General features: G+C 37.0%; 2 protein-coding genes across 3 annotated transcripts in view; both read right to left on the bottom strand.

The window, feature by feature from the left end:
• The window catches only part of LOC126370333 (mRNA-capping enzyme), a 373272-nt gene that overhangs the window by 168052 nt on the left and 188407 nt on the right, over window positions 1-16813 (bottom strand). The gene's annotated exons all lie outside the window — the stretch shown is intronic.
• LOC126370425 (uncharacterized) overlaps window positions 1-16813 on the bottom strand; it is a 142791-nt gene that overhangs the window by 36377 nt on the left and 89601 nt on the right. For both annotated transcript variants that reach the window (XM_050015266.1, XM_050015273.1), the window contains exons 4-6: window positions 3492-3677; window positions 1856-2050; window positions 625-801 (exon numbers count right to left, since the gene is read on the bottom strand). In XM_050015266.1, coding sequence (XP_049871223.1) covers window positions 625-801; window positions 1856-2050; window positions 3492-3677 — 558 coding nt within the window. The remainder of the gene's footprint in view (window positions 1-624; window positions 802-1855; window positions 2051-3491; window positions 3678-16813) is intronic.

Here is a 16813-nt window from a genome sequence, read left to right as displayed (position 1 = left end):
CGGAATTTTATAGCCCAATTTATGAAGAACGAAGAACCATAAAACGAAACGTATTAAACAATAGCTGTTGTTATTCGTGATTTTTATTGGATATGGCAATTTATTTTTAAATTGCATTGATAATTTAAATTATGAAGAAAGTGATCAATATAAAATATCTAGGTGCTGACCTATATTAAAGATTAGAACTTAGTAAGAAAAATATTACCTAATTAAATTAACGTTTTCTTTTACTTAGGTTTTTTTTATATAACTTACATACATACATACATAAACTCACGCCCGTAATCCCTAATGGGGTGGGCAGAGCCACAAGTAATCAAAGACAACTTGCAGCCACTGTTGATACGATAACTGTTGTTGTATATAATTTACCTACTTCAAATATACCAAAACATTTAAATAATCCACGCAATTACTTTATTTACTTAGGTAAACACGCATACTTTTTTCTAAAATTAATATCACCATAACTAATAACTGATCGGCACCCCAGTCTGAAGGCACAGGGAATCATTTCACTTTCATAGATTAAAAACTATATAGCTAGTACTCAATCATTATTTTCAGTAGTTGAATAAATAAACTTTTTATTTTATTTTATGAAAACAATTGTAAACTTACCAACACACAAAGGCACTGTGTCGTTCCATCTATTGTCATCATAGCACCATATTACGCGAGCCCTCTGTTGAGTATCGGCGAAAACGAAGTTGACATGACACATGTAGTGAGCTACGTCCTCGTTGCGGTACACTAGATATCCGTCAGATGGCGCTGGCAGTGTTACACAGCCTATACCTGAAAAAGTTGTACATATTATTACTAGATGGCGCTGTGACATATTTCTTAATTTAGTCGATAGATGGCGCGTCAAGAAATTAAGTTCGCAATGTTCGCAATTTGCTCTTTGTAGTAATAATTATAATATTGATAAATAGATGGCGTTGCCATACTAAGCTTTTGAGCCAAATAAGGTCAAATAAATTAAAAATTGCACAAAACTCATTCGTATTGAGCAATTTTTGAGTTTTCTCTAATTGATTTTATCAACTGCTGAGAGAATTAATATGGTAGACGGAAAAGAAAGGCCAGGTGAAGAGTACCTGTTATCTACACTAAACAGGTGAGCTAGTATGAAGATTTTGATAAGAGTGAAAGAGGTAGTTGTGGTGTGTCAGAATCGTACTCAAAAAACTTATATTATACAAAACTTTCTTGAAAATTGCCATGTCGTTAGGCCCCCACACTTAATGTGTTTTTTCACGTTCTAACTGATAGTGACAGTTACAATCCTAGGGCGTTAGCTAAGATGCAAACGACTACCTAGGAAAAACGACAGTGTCTGATAAAAAATAAAGTCGTTAAATCGAACATCCTTATAAAATCCAAATCTCATTGTGTGACTATTGTCATTGTATACCTATTGAGTCTGGGTTAGGTAGTTATGGGATTGACATAATCATGTCACCTATGGGGTAGGCGCAGTAGCTTAGTTGGTAGACCGCTTGACTCTCAATAAGAGGTCGGAGGTTCGAATCGCAGCATAGGCCTAAACCAATGATATTCGAATTAGTTTTCGAATTCATGTTTAAATCATAAATGATTACCACGTGCTCAGCAGTGAAGGAAAACATCGTGAGGAAACCCATATTCTCGAGAAATGCATTTCGGAGGTATGTGAACTAACCTATATTGGGCTGATACCCTTCGCAGGTTGGAAGGTCAGACAGGCAGTCACTGTAAAATACCGGACCTATCAAATATTCAGGTTAGGTAAGGTCAATTTGACTACTGTTTCGAAATCGTTTACAACTAGGCGCATTCATGTAGGAACCTCATTGAAGCCACTTACTTTTATAATGCAGCAAGACACCTCTCTTAGGGAAGGCGCCTCCAGATTTGGCCTCCACAGCAATATCTACAGTTGACGTCGACGATGACAGACGCAGAGGCAGTTCCACCTGATCACAGGACGACAGGAGAGAATCCCCATTGGAGTCCAAGACTTTGACGTAGTCCGTGCAGTGGTTCTCGAAGGGACCTATACCTGTTGAAGAATGGTTTTTACAGGTGAGATCAAACCCCCTTTTGTTCACAGCGGTTAAAGGCTATTTAGACTAAAGTAAGACCGAGAGGGGGTGAGGTAAATGTAGCTCGGTGGCCGATACCAATTGGAGCGGGGCGGAGATTTATAATTCTATACGCAGTATTATTCTTTATTCTATGAGGTATTAAATCTCCCAAAGAGAAAAGATAAAAAAATTGTGACTCAAACGAAATTCCCGATTGGAACCCGCAACTCTTCCACAGGCGTAATATAAAAACTTTTTTTTTCAATGTTGAAGATATAACTAACCCAAACAAGAAAAAAAACAATCAAATCAGGAAAATAATATAAATGCCAGATTTGTTTCAAGATTAAAATTTTGCCCGTGGCTTGACAATGTCGTTCTGTACAAGAACAGCAGAAACTGCAAGAAACTCTTCTCAGATAAAATATCCTAGTTGAATACCAGATGATGTTTTACTAACACTTTCTTCTTCAATAACAGAATCAGAGTTACTGAATAGAATGATCAAAGATTAATGAAAGTTCAATAAGTTATTAATTATATTGCAAAGATTGGAGCTCAAAAGATTTGCGAACGCATCATCGACTTGCATCGACTTGCACCGTCAAAGCTAATGCAACCAACCGGGTCTGTATGACACCCGGGTCTGCATGACGATTTATATTGAGCGCTTCGACCAATAGCCTTTTGACGTCCACCTATTTATATAGCATTCATATCGTTTATTGGTCCAAGCGCTCGATATAATTCGCGCTGCGGCGCGGTTGTCATGCAGACCCGGCTGATGTCACTACGGATATCCGATTCCGGATTCTAACGACAAAAGGCAAATGCCTTCTAAAACACATTTTCTACGTGGTGTTGGAACGGAATAACATTCCATTATTTCTGTAGATGTTACAATGTGTTACCTCGGGCTCTAAATCACTAAAATCCACTTTATGAGTACATACATACATACATAAACTCACGCCCGTATTCCCCGAAGGGGTGGGCAGAACTACAATAATCAAGATACTATTTGCAGCCACTTTTGATACATAGTCCTAAGGTGGATAATGATAAATCGTATGATGATAGGTGATCAACCTATAGCTCTTACAGATGATCCATCATGTACGACAGGACGCTGTCCCTTTGTCGCCTTTTGCGACATGCACGGGAAAATAGCTGAACGCATTCTATGTTTTTTCTTTACTTCCAGTCCAGCAGAGGAGTTACTTTATGAGTATTTAATATAAAAGTATAATAATAATATATCAATATATAAGTATTCGTAGATACAGATTTACACGATTAAGCCTCAAAACCCTTCTTCGCAGAATAGGTTACATTATTTTCCTCTTAAAACATCGTGACTATGTCCTGCGATTGTGCAATTAAAAGTCATAGTAATAGGGTCAATATCGAACTTACTTCTCAAACTGACATCCAGCAAAGTTACCCGGATCGTTTGTTCCGGATGAACTTGCAGTTGCCAACTGCACTCGTCCTCTCCGATGTAGAAGTGCGGGTACCCGGGTGTCCGGATGTAGCCCTCGCTGTCCGGACCGGAGTCCGCTATCCGGACCTCACGGTTGCAGTAGTGGAGGGATATTGAATCTGGAATATAAAATTGTTGTTCAAAATTCTAGATTAAATAAATTAAATTCATCTTTTTTGGGGTTATGTATACGTTTTAACAATAAAATACCAGATAATATTTTAAATTTGTCAGAGAATAAATTTAAAGCTCACGTGAAGCTTACTTTATGTAAAAAAGCTTATTATAAGATTAATGATTACCTAAATGATAAACATGTCTGGTATTTAATGTGTTCCTCTAGTTATTAAATAAGTTTTAATGTACCCTCATTGATTTAAAAGATGTGTTGCTGTTGCAGTTTCTTGTCATTTCTTCTCCTCAGCCATAACACGTTACCTTGCGAAATGACGTAAATTCAAATGTTACATTGATCTTCAACAAGTTTATCCATGATAATTACGTTGAATAAATGATTCTGATTCTGATTCGGAAGAATAAGGTGGAAGTTCAAAGTCAGGAGGCGAACTTGTAGGCTAATGATGGACTTTCCAGGTTACGTTTCCTAATAATAATTATAGATGGCGCTGTATATATTTAACGTGATAATCACCTATTTTATTACTACTCGGGTATATAATTATTCAAACATATATTCAGCAGAAGCATATATTCGCACGACTGTAGTTAACTTCTTGAAGGTCAATTTAACAATTTTGAATCTACGTCATTTCGCAAGGTGTAGGCTCAGGAAAAGTCAAAAGAAAAGAAATGACTTTTCCTCAGCCATACTACCTTGCGAAATGACGTAGATTCAAAATTATACCTACATTGCTTTAAAAGATAATTTCTTGCTTGTAATGACAAGAAACTGCAACAGCAACACATCTATTAAATCAGTGTAATATTTTTTTTATACATTACAAGTTATTTCATAAATAGAGGACCACATTTAATATCAGGCGCATTTTTATCATTTAAGTACTTAATCATTATCCTTATAATAAGCTTTTTACAAAATTCAAAATATCATCTGGTATTTTATTGTAAAAACGTATACATAACCCCAAAAAAGAAGAATTTAGTTTACTTCATTAAAATCAGAGGCTAAGTTACTCTATCCCAAACCCATTAATTTCCGCTCTCTCAACTTTTATGAGACAATAACAACCATAAAACAGTAAGTTTTCATTAAAATGCCATATCCATAACGTGACCACTATTGAGTTTATTATTTGTTTACGTCATTAAATATCTTTATGAGCGGAATACCTACTTTCAGATTATAATAAATAATAATAAAACACTTTATTGCATACTAATTTACAGGACATTTACACGAGAAACTTATTTTAAGGTGGACAAAGGCGACCAGCGGTGTTAAAATAGCCACATCGAAGCAATTTATCTAAAAAAGCAATATTGCAGTTTGACATTTGTCTGCATTGCGCACTTACTTTTATCTGCGAAAATGTCAAATTGCAATATTGATTTTATTGGATGAATTGCTTCGATTTGGCCTTTTTAACCCTCCTTATTGCTATGATCATCTTATAGAACAGACTTTCCCGAACGATACCGGAACACCCACGAAACACATTTAATAATAGCACATCAAATGATTACAAATCAAAAGACATTAGTAAAATAAGAACATTTTAAAACTGACACACTTTATTCTTAAATCTTAAAACTACCCAATTGTAATTGGCAGTTCTGAAACTAGCTTCATCTCTATCTTGCACTGGACGTAAGTGAAGGACGGCACTATCTTTATAGCAGTTAGACTAAAATAAACTTGAGTTTTGTCTACCTTTTCTACAGAACCCCTAGCTTCTACAGAACCCACTTTAAGAATCGTTATTATAATGTGAGGATAAAAAAGATGTAGATGGCTAATTGTTAGAAAGTTTCTAGCTCGTTTGCCATCTTGGTTTCAAGACTATCATGTTCGACTATCGGATGGCTCTGCCCACTCCAGTTAGGATTCTCTCTCTTTATTTAAGAGCTGCGCTCTTGTCGGTGGAGTAATCGCCATTACTCGATAGATAGGGCGTGTTCCGTTCCGCAGTACACCGACCAATTTCTCAATCGGTGATATTCTAGCTAGAGCCCTACCATATTCCACATCCTCGGCCTCCAACCAGTACTGATACCGCTGCTGCCCGGCATCAGGGGTGCGCTTTTGAAGTAGCGGCGCCTACTCGCTACGTCACAAAATCGTCGTAGAACCTAAGTAGCATTTCATAGGTTAGCCCGTCCCAGTGAGCTACCCACTACGTTATGCTAATCCTGTCGCTGTTTGGTCGGGGACTGCTTATTCTTATATTCGTAGCTAACCGTCATATCTGATGGCCGTTCCACTATCCGCCACCTGTGGACCCTGTTGATGGCCTACAGCTCAGCCTACTACAGCCAAGCCACCCAGTTAGGATTACGAGCTTGATTTTCATTGGGCATATTTTACAACCCACACTAAGTAAAACAAAGACTTAAACTGACCCTAAATTGAATCTTGGCCTAAAATACACTTCTCATCAAAAAAATCGAAACACTTCCGTTTTCATTGTTTCTGTCCGAATTTAACACAAAAAAGAATTCATACGATGAAAAAAAATACATAAATGTATAGCTGGCAGTTTGGCCATTACAGTAATAAGCGAAAATTCTAAATTCAAAATTAGAATTTCATTTGTTTATCTTATAAACGAAATGAATCACTGTTTTGAGACAAATGTGTGTTTAGGGTTGGAGTACATTTAGCGTTTAGAAACTAAAAATTGGCGCCTATCCTTAAACTTTTTGTTTTTTATTTCAATACTGTGACTTTGGGACGCCTGAAAAAAGGTTTTTTTTCTAAAACGTATGGATACTTCGCCCACAGAAGCCGCCCAAGTTGTGGCATTGCTGGATTCTGGCCTTAGTCAGCGTGTTGTGGCTGCAAGACTGCATCTAAGCCTGTCATCTGTTCATAGAGTCTATAAACGTTATCGGGAGACTGGTTTGTTCACGCGCCGTTCAGGATCTGGCAGGAATCGGGTCACTTCTGAGCGAGATGATCGATTTATTGTAACAACTTCTTTAAGAAATCGACGCCTTAACGCTTTTCAACTGCAGCAGCGGCTTCGTGTTGTACGAAGGGTGGCTGTAAGTGACTCTACAATTAGAAGAAGGTTGAAGGATCGTGGACTGGTACCGCATAAGCCAGCAAATGGGCCGAAATTAACTGCAGACCATCGAAGAGCGCGCCTTAACTTTGCACGTGAGCACCTAAATTGGTCATACCTACAGTGGAGCAAAGTTCTCTTTTCTGATGAGTGTAAAATTATGCTGTATGGTAACGACGGAAGGAACAAGGTCTACAGAAGAGACGGAGAACGCTATGCACAATGCTGCATTGAAGAAAAGGTCAGCTATGGTGGCGGTTCGTGGACGGTTTGGGGAGGAATCAGCGCCGACGGTAAGACAGAGCTTGCTTTCGTGTCTGGGCCACGTCTGCCTGCACTAAACTGTCATCGGTACGTCGAAGAGTGTCTCGAGCCTCATGTGATGCCCTATGCACATTTTATTGGCAACGGCTTCATATTCATGCACGACAATGCTAGGGCTCACACCGCGGGCGTCGTACGAGATTATCTTAACGAAGTCGATATCTCTATTATGGAATGGCCAGCAAGAATGCTCTTCAAGATTGTGAAATCAAGTACGTATTTATTAATTATTTAGTAAGTAATCAATAATTCTGACATCACATGGTAAGAAAAAATGTATCAAAATTAAAAAATCTGAAACGTATCATTCAGTATACTTTTCGTGTGTAAGGTAAACATGCTGGCGGCATAGGGGTGGCCCAAGGGCCACCCCCGCCGCACCCTAATCTACTGTTATGCCTTGTAAAAATTATGACAAAACACTATTATTCTAAAAAAGAATTATGGATATCTATTTATTAATCCCAAAAATAAGTTATACCTAACGAACCAGTATTCCTAGATGTTATTATGGGAAAGTAAAACTATTATGCTAAAAAACGTTATGCAAAAAGGATTATGATAATTAAAATTATGACAAAAACATTTATGCATTTTAAGAGAATCCCAAATTAACATTATGCTCACTCTAATAGTTTTGTAACTCTATGGTATAGCACGCGAGGTGCGTTTCGTATCACAATTTGACGGTTTCACTTCGATAAATTATAATCTACCGAAAAATAATACGTTAAATTGTAAGCAATATGATACGATTCATAATTATTCGACAGTTCACAATCTCGCGAGATTCAAATCGATAGATTATAATCTAACGTTATTTACAATTTTACGGTGACATAAATAAACTGAACGTAGGTATTCTACAATTTTTATTAGCCGTATCAGGAATCATTTCGTGACCACTGCCCATTTACTGGCGACAGAACGTACAGGCCATTATCGGTTAGCCTGATATATGGCCGTGCAATATTCCAACATTTCCTATTACCTTATTATGTGGCTGGTCGTTTTACAAATATCCATTTCACATCTACCTAAAACCGAAATGAAGTTAAGAAAAAATATACAGACAATGATTCTGATTTGAGGAGCTCGGTGGCGCAGCGGTAAACGCGCTCGGTCTGCGATTGTTGAAGTTAAGCAACTTTCGCAAAGGCCGGTCATAGGATGGGTGACCACAAAAAAAAAGTTTTCATCTCGAGCTCCTCCGTGCTTCGGAAGGCACGTTAAGCCGTTGGTCCCGGATGCATTAGCAGTCGTTAATAACCACCAATCCGCACTGGGCCCGCGTGGTGGTTTAAGGCCCATCTCCCTATCCATCCATATGGAAGGCCCGTGCCCCAGCAGTAGGGACGTTAATGAGCTGGTGATGATGATGATGATTCTGAGTTAATATCAAGTGGAATTTTCCGTCGCAAAATTTTTCTTTGTTTTTTTTATTATTATTTTTAATTCTTAACTATGTTACCTACAGAATAAAGATATTTTTTGAATTTGAATTTGAATAGTGAATAAACAGAGATAGAATTCACAACATCAAAACAATGTCTGCAATTCAAATTCTTTCCAAAAAAAAAACAATCAAATTCGTTACCCACGTCGCGTGCGTGTAATCCGTATTCGATTTTTAAATTGGAGCATTTCTGTTTACCGTACGGATTTATTTTATCGTTTCTATACCATTGGCATAGATACCGCGCCAATAATACGGCAAGGGATGGGAAAACAAACATAAAGGAATATTTTAGGGTTCTATTCTATTGAAAAAAGATTATTTGCTCCTATCGACGCGTAGCGGCTTCTATTAATAAAAATCAATATCCACAGATGATTTTAGAGATAGTTCACTACGTGGTCTGTGTACCTTTCAGCTTATCGACCCCAAGTCATATAAATCTACTAACGGATCATATTGAATCTAAGCTTTAGCATAACATCACGCCCGTATCCCCTGGAGGGGTAGGCAGAGGTATACTACTACCTACGGGTAGGTACGTAATTTAATTTTGATATATAAAAGTTAAAGAAAAATACTTAGTAATAATTTGACTGACTAAGAAAAAATGGACTTCAGTAAAAAGTTAATTTTAGAGGAATAACTTAATGATTTGATTACCAAGTGGAAACTTGCAGCGGTTCCCATTAATTACCTATAATGATCCAGAAGTTCACTGCACTTTGTCCTCAGCACTCTCCATAAAATAAAAAAATATATACATATATACTTTGATCTTGATGTTGTTGGTTATAAATGAACATATACCTACACAAAAGATAAAATACCTAATTGTAACCTAACCTCACATGTTTTCACTAATTACCCGAATACTCCGAATAAGTACCTAAAAGCGAATTTCTGCTACGAACAAAAAGCATGAATAACTCAGCAGTAGCGAGGTTCATATTTCAGTACCTAGTTCAATATTACAGAGTAAAACTGTTTTTAGTTTGAGAGAATGTTGAATTGTGCTTTTAGCGTTATTTACTGCACTGGAATGAACGTTTCAGAATGTTCCATGCATGGGCGAAAAAAAGTTTGTATGTTGAATGATTGCAACCTACTTTCCTGATTGTATATGGTTCGTATCTCAAAACAGTTTTTGTGAAAGATTCCTTATGCCAACTTCGACCAATATCGTCCATTCAATAAATATGTTTTTTTAGGCGATGTCTTAGACGAACGAAGTAAATACTCCTTCGGTCAAAACTCTTTGGTCCAGTCTTTTAAAATAAAACATAATGGCGGACATTTTTAAGAAGAAAAGAAGACAGTTGACGATCGGGAGCGAAAGGATAACCATTTATGAAGAAATAATGACACACACCGGACAAAAATCTTAATCTTACTCTGTTGCTGCCGAGGCGTTCCCTTTTACTTCTTAGCGACTTACGGTTATTTAAGACGCAGGTCCCTGAGAGGGTGAGCTAATTCTAGCTACGAATTGGTGCTGATCGGAAAGTTACCGTTCTATATAATTATTTATTCTATGACGAAAGCTAGTGTTGTACCTACATGCGAGTATAATGGACTGAAAATACAATTTTCAGAGTATTTACATAGCTATGTTGAGTGTTTACTGTAATGGATGGTTTGTTGAAATTTATTTGCAGTTACTGTCAGAATTTATTCAATTGCAGTATACACATTGTGAGTGGAACTTTCAGCAAACACCATTATTGTTTCTAATTGCTGAAATTTTAATTGAAATATTCTAGTTTGAGTGACAGAGTAAGAAACAGTGTGATAAGAGAGAGATGTGGTGTAAAAGATGATAATAGTGACTAAGATTAAAAGTTACAATGAAGTTGGTTTGAACACGTAGAGCGGATGAAGGATAATTGGATTACGAAAGCGGTATATAAGGCAAAGGTTGGTGGTAGGGCTGGCAGAGGAAGAGTTAGAAGAACGCACATTGACCACATTGGTAACGTCCTTTAAAAGGTTTAGTACGATCTACTCGGAATCGATGTGCGTGTATGTCGATCGATGAATGTGGAGGAAACAAGAGTCCATAGAGATCGCGACACGTGTGTGTGTCGTTTCATAACCGCACGCCGATTTAGATAATTATCTTTTTTTACGTGACTTATTGTAGATTTGCCGCAGATGGCATTAACTACTTAGCCGGACAAATGGGGAGCGCTAAAGGCTCTCACCTGGTACAAATTTGAAGACAACAGGCCTGAGGGTACCCAGTTGGGCGCGAACCTCGGCTCAGGGCATCGTCTGAGAAAAAGAACTACCACAGACTACTACTGCCTGTTTACTACACTACTGGTGTACTATCTGTTTTCTTTGTATGTTTCTTGTGTCTGTTTTATAGTGTACAAATAAATAAATAAAGAATATTTGAAAGAATGGACATCCCCAACACTCACGACCGCGCCTCGACACTCGCATGAGCGACGCGCGTCTCCAGATGAAATTACTTTACGAATTTGTGGTCCGTCATTATCGGACGACGTAATCGGATCAATATATTAAGTCGGATATCGGAACAGATTCAACTGAATGCATCCCCTGCAATAACATAAATGTATTTTGCAATCGGACGATTTTATCTGGTTTGGTAACGATCTGATTTCATTTCAGATACAAATACAATATAGGGAATGTAATTTTGTAAAATATTTAACAGTTGTAGGCAAACTATGTTGTTGGGTTGGGAATAAAAATAATGCTTCAATGGTGTCCTAGTGAGATAAAGCCCATAAAGCTTTGGTAATAGGGTGTCTAATCCTACAACTAAAACTACGTTAGTAAATCTTTTTTATGCATCTGCGCAAAATACGCGAAATATGCAATAAAGGTGCAAAGCCAAAACTATCCCTTTTAATTGAACCGCACTCCATTTATAGCAAAACAGCAATATAACCGATTCTATAATCAATTTCACGGTTCATAGCCCGCAAAAAAAAACATTTGGCTTCATTGCCATTTTGCCTTCACAGTTGGATGGGGGTTATAGGGCATTTAATTTGGGCAAAATCTATACATGGTGTTAGTGACATCGTAACCAAAACTTTGAGGGATGATTCAGGCCATGATTCTAAGTTGACATCACGGAAACGGAAAATAACACAAAAAAATTCATTAATTTTCCGATAGGAAATTCCACTTAATATCAACTCAGAATCATGGTCTGAATCATCCCCCTCAGTATTCGTTACGGTGTCTCTAATACCCTGTCTATTCTATGGTATATACTTGTATGGGTACCTGTATGTACTGGTTCGGGGTGTAAGTGACATCGTAACGAATACTGAGGGGGCTGATTTTGCTCATTATTCTGAGTTAATATCAAGTGGAATTTTCGATCACTGAAGTATAGAATTAAAAATATTTAAAAAAAAAACATGAATTTTGCGACGGGAAATTCCACTTGATATCAGCTCAGAATCATGGTCTGAATCATCCCCCTCAGTATTCGTTACGGTGTCTCTAACACCCTGTACATTCTGTATAGAGTACAGCTAGATACTACTACAACTTTAAGATGGTAGGTAAAGGCATAGAATAATAAGTTCCGACTATTGATACTTACATGTTAATAGTCGATAACACTAACATAATCAGGAAAGTGGCATGTCAGGATCGTAGTAAATGGGATTCGTGGTCTTTGCCTACCCCAGTGGAATTAGGCGTGAAAATTAACATTTAGGCAAATTATGTTTTCGATTATACACAATATATCGGATTCGCATTCGGATTCTTTTTTAGGAAAAAAAAATAGAATATATGTATTTTATTAAATATACTGGGTGTTAGTAACATAGTAACGAATACTGAGGGGGTTGTTTCAGACCACGATTCTGAGTTAAAAGCAAGTGGAATTTTCCGTCGCAAAATTCATGATTTTTTTTTTTGTTTTTTTAAATTATTTTCAATTCTATACTTTTGCGATGGAAAATTCCACTTGATATTAACTCAGAATAATCAGATGAATCATCCCTCTCAGTATTCGTTACGATGACACTTACACCCCGTACAAGTACATACGGTAGCCATATAAGTAGGTATGGGTGTTAGTGACACCGTAACGAATACTGAGGGGGATGGTTCAGACCATGATTCTGAGTTGATATCAAGTGGAATTTCGTGTCAAAAAATTCATGAATTTTTTTCTTTTCTTTTTAATTATTTTCCAATCCATACTTTTGCGACGGAAATTTCTACTTGATATCAACTCAGAATCATGGCCTGAACCACCCCTCGAAGTTTTCGTTACGATGTCACTAACACCCTGTATAGTATACTAGCTTTTGCCCGCGACTTCGTCCGCGTGGCGTGTTATAAAAGAGAGATCTTTGTGTGTGTCGGAGTGCATATCAAATTTCTAGCATCTAACTTATGTAGTTTAGATTTTTTCATACAACATTTTTTTCCCGCTAATTCCCGTTCCCGTGGGAATTTCGGGTATTCCTTTCTTAGTGCACCTTTACGGTACCTAAGCTACGTCCCTTCCAAATTTCAAGTGCTTACGTTTAGCCGTTTACGCTGTGCGTTGATATGTCAGTCAGTTAGTTTCTCCTTTTATATATTTAGAAGGTATTGAGATAATCTGTGCACCTAATTGATCTCACGTGGTTTTCAGGTTTTTTACCGGTTCACGGCAATTATGTTCATCTCCTATTACATGGGACTTAAAACATAGCTGGCGATTAGTGAGGTACCTATAGTATATACCTCTGCCTACCCCTTCAGGAAGACAGCTGTAATGCTACATTTAGTTAGGTTATGTTAAAAAAATGCAATACTCGGGACATTAATCAACCATCTACCCTACTTATCAAATACCGGATACGAGTCAGATACTGGCACGCTACCCTCTAGAACTATGACAGCGTAAAAATGGGACAAAACCCTAGAAAACCGGGTAAAAAATTAGTAAGGGTGCATTATTGTGTTGCAAAGTTGCAATAGTCATTGTTCTGCCGATCATGCACACGTGCGTGACAGTTTTTTTTTTCATTAATATCGATTAACTTATGGCTGTGGATATCGATTTAATAATTTTTAGAAGAGTTTTTTTTAAGCTGGCTTTATTTTATGCAATGTATCAGTGCCATTACTACGGACGCCATCCTAATCGCGTCAGAGTAAAATGATGATCATAATGAAATTCCATAGTCTCTGCTTACCATCGGGAAATAACCGTGAGTTTATGTAAGTATGCATTATTTTCAACACATCAAATCCTCCTATAACACACTCAATTCATCAAGCCAGCTTTATTGTGTGCCGTGTCGAACTTCCAAGTCGAAGTTCGGTTTCGCCAGCCACATCAGAGCCCACCACGACAACGGCCCAGGGTAGATATTTAGGAGTCGCCGCCGCTAGAGGATGATTTTCTTCAAGAAAACCTAGATTTCTTTCAATTTCATTTCCTTCCGGGTAAAAATTGAGGCCACAAATTTTTCCCTGGATTGAAAACTAGCTTGTTTGTTGCGAGGTTTTGTTAAAACACTTCCGAATGTGTTCTTTTTTTTCTTAAATCGCTTACACGGTTTATACTGTAAGGCGAAAATATGAAATATTTTATACATTATGAAGCTCCTAACATAACGACTACATCTCAATCAGGGTAGTTAGAGGTACATCCATCGCAAGATCAACTAAATACCCACACCTCACCGAGCTTTTTCAGTTTTATTTTTTAATTATTTATTTATTTATTAAATCTAAAAATACAATTTTTCAATGCCCTGCAAAACTGTTTAAACAGTTTGTCTGCAGGAAAGAGTCTCTACTAATAATATGAACTTATATCTAATAGTCATTTCTAGACGGATGTTCTCAGGCAAACTATTCAGTAAGTAGGGATGTCTCTTTTTTAGAGTTCTATCGCCATAATAATTATTCAAATTCAAAAATATCTTTATTCAGTAGGTAACATAGTTACACTTTGAATCGTCAATTTTACATAACGAACGTCTCATCCGCCTAAAACTACTGCAGCTTCTCACAACCTGTATAGCCGGGGAAAAGAAGCTGCAAAAAAAACCTCGGCACAGGGCCCTAGACGTTCTTTAAAAAAATAAAAATAAACATAAAACATAAAATATTGGTATACAATTGAGTAATTTAGCTGCCTAATATCAGTTCTCAGACAGTTAATCCCATGCATTCATATCTTCTAAATAATCACTAACTTTATAATAACCTTTTTTGTAAAGTTTTTGTTTAACTACTGTCTTAAAGCAGTTGAAAGGCAAATTCTGAATGTCAATGGGAATCTTATTGTAAAAACGTATACATTGCCCCTTAAAAGATTTAGTAATCTTATGTAATCGACTAACTTGTAAAGCAAGTTTATTTTTATTCCGGGTATTAACAATGTGCCGATCGCTATTTTTTGCAAATAATCCTATATTATTGACTCTTGAGTTAGACCAACGTGATAGGTGGTGAGCCGTAACGCCGTCTATGTGATGTGGTATGTGTGTGGTTTGTGATGCGAAACTCCTAAATATTCAATAACACGCTAATGCATTATAAATGACAATGTCGGAAATGACCTTATTCATTGAATAGCTCCCGTGATATATGGAATTATTATACACTGGTCACCCTTAATGGAAATAGATATGATGGCCAAAAAAAAAGTAATATTCGATTCGATTGGCATTACCATTTTATGGCCAAACCTTTTAGTGTGCCATTTATATTGATATTATTATTATTGACCACAAAAACGTAGAGCAAAAACAAACTAAGTAACCCAAAAAACAAACTGAAAAACATGATAATAAACTGCTTTCTGTGAATTAAAAACATAAGTAGGTATCTTTTAAAAATAAATTTTGCGAACAGGAAATGCTTGCCTAAAAATGTCAGAAAAAAATATTCAATTTAAACGATTATTATAAAAAAATCGAGGAGCTCGGTGGCGCAGCGGTTAACGCGCTCGGTCTGCGATTGTTGAAGTAAAGCAACTTTCGAAAGGCCGGTCATTGGATGGGTGACCACAAAAAAAAAGTTTTCATCTCGAGCTCCTCCGTGCTTCGGAAGGCACGTTAAGACGTTGGTCCCGGCTGCATTAGCAGTCGTTAATAACCATCAATCCGCACTGAGCCCGCGTGATGGTTTAAGGCCCGATCTCCCTACCCATCCATAGGGAAGGCCCGTGCCCCAACAGTGGGGACGTTAATGGGCTGATGATGATGATTATAAAAAACAAAATAAACAAATTATTTGTAGCAGTTTAATGGCGTTTAAATTACTTCTTTTGCAGTTCATTAAGGGTCAAAGTGCGAAATATACATCAAACTTTACAATACTTTATTGCAAACAACATACAAAACAAGTTTTACGCACATGAACGAAAGATACAGTACAATCTGGCGGCCATATTGCTAAGCAACAATTTCTTCCAGGCAACTAGTGGCTTTATAATAATATTTTACTAGATAGTAAGTAGGTTGAAAGGTTGCAATATTACAAATAACACTAACTATAAGTAAATATCACAATAGTTTACTACTTACAACTCAAAATGGTTTTAGAATCGCAATTATCTCGTCTTCAACATCCCAAAGAGACATTGTAACCTCACGCAACACCCCATATAATATAACCCCATTAATTTTGCCCTTGATTTTAGGGCCTTTCGATATTTTGGGGTAAATCACGTCAATGTATCGGCAACTAGACATAACTAACTTAACCTGACCTCCCCTTCTTTATCTTTTTACAAGTAGTTACAACGCTAAATATGGGTCTTGTTAATTTTGTCACTGTAAAGTGTAGTAACAATGGGATTGGGCACGTGGGAATCCGAAAACTGAACTACCACAGTTAGAATAGATTTTATACTGCCAAATTATATTCACGAATTAAACCAAAATGAACTTTATCTGGTAAGATACAAAAAAAACAAGTCTGCAAAAGTAATATTGTATCGTTTATTGGGACGCACATTTGGCAATCTGTTTTAAATGGGTGTTGACAAGAATGTTCATTTTATAATAAATTAAGTGTTAAAAACAGTGTACCCTTACATGTACATTTACCCGAAATGGCATTTACCCCAATTTATGGGGAAATGTGGCATTGACATTTATTTATTTTCTACCCGACTGCAGCGAAACAAAAAGGATTATGTGTTTGACCGCTGGCCGTGGTCGTATGCTGTGGTAAGCAAAACCTTGGGACAAATTGGCATAAGACCACGGCTATCTTCTAAACATTACTATTCAGAAGAATTGGGTCGTGTACTACA

Source organism: Pectinophora gossypiella, chromosome 1, assembly GCF_024362695.1.
Source record: "Pectinophora gossypiella chromosome 1, ilPecGoss1.1, whole genome shotgun sequence".
In the NCBI taxonomy this organism is placed as follows: Eukaryota; Metazoa; Arthropoda; class Insecta; order Lepidoptera; family Gelechiidae; genus Pectinophora; species Pectinophora gossypiella.
The sequence above is the reverse complement of the archived record's forward strand: the minus strand, read 5'-3'. Positions and strand labels throughout refer to the sequence as shown.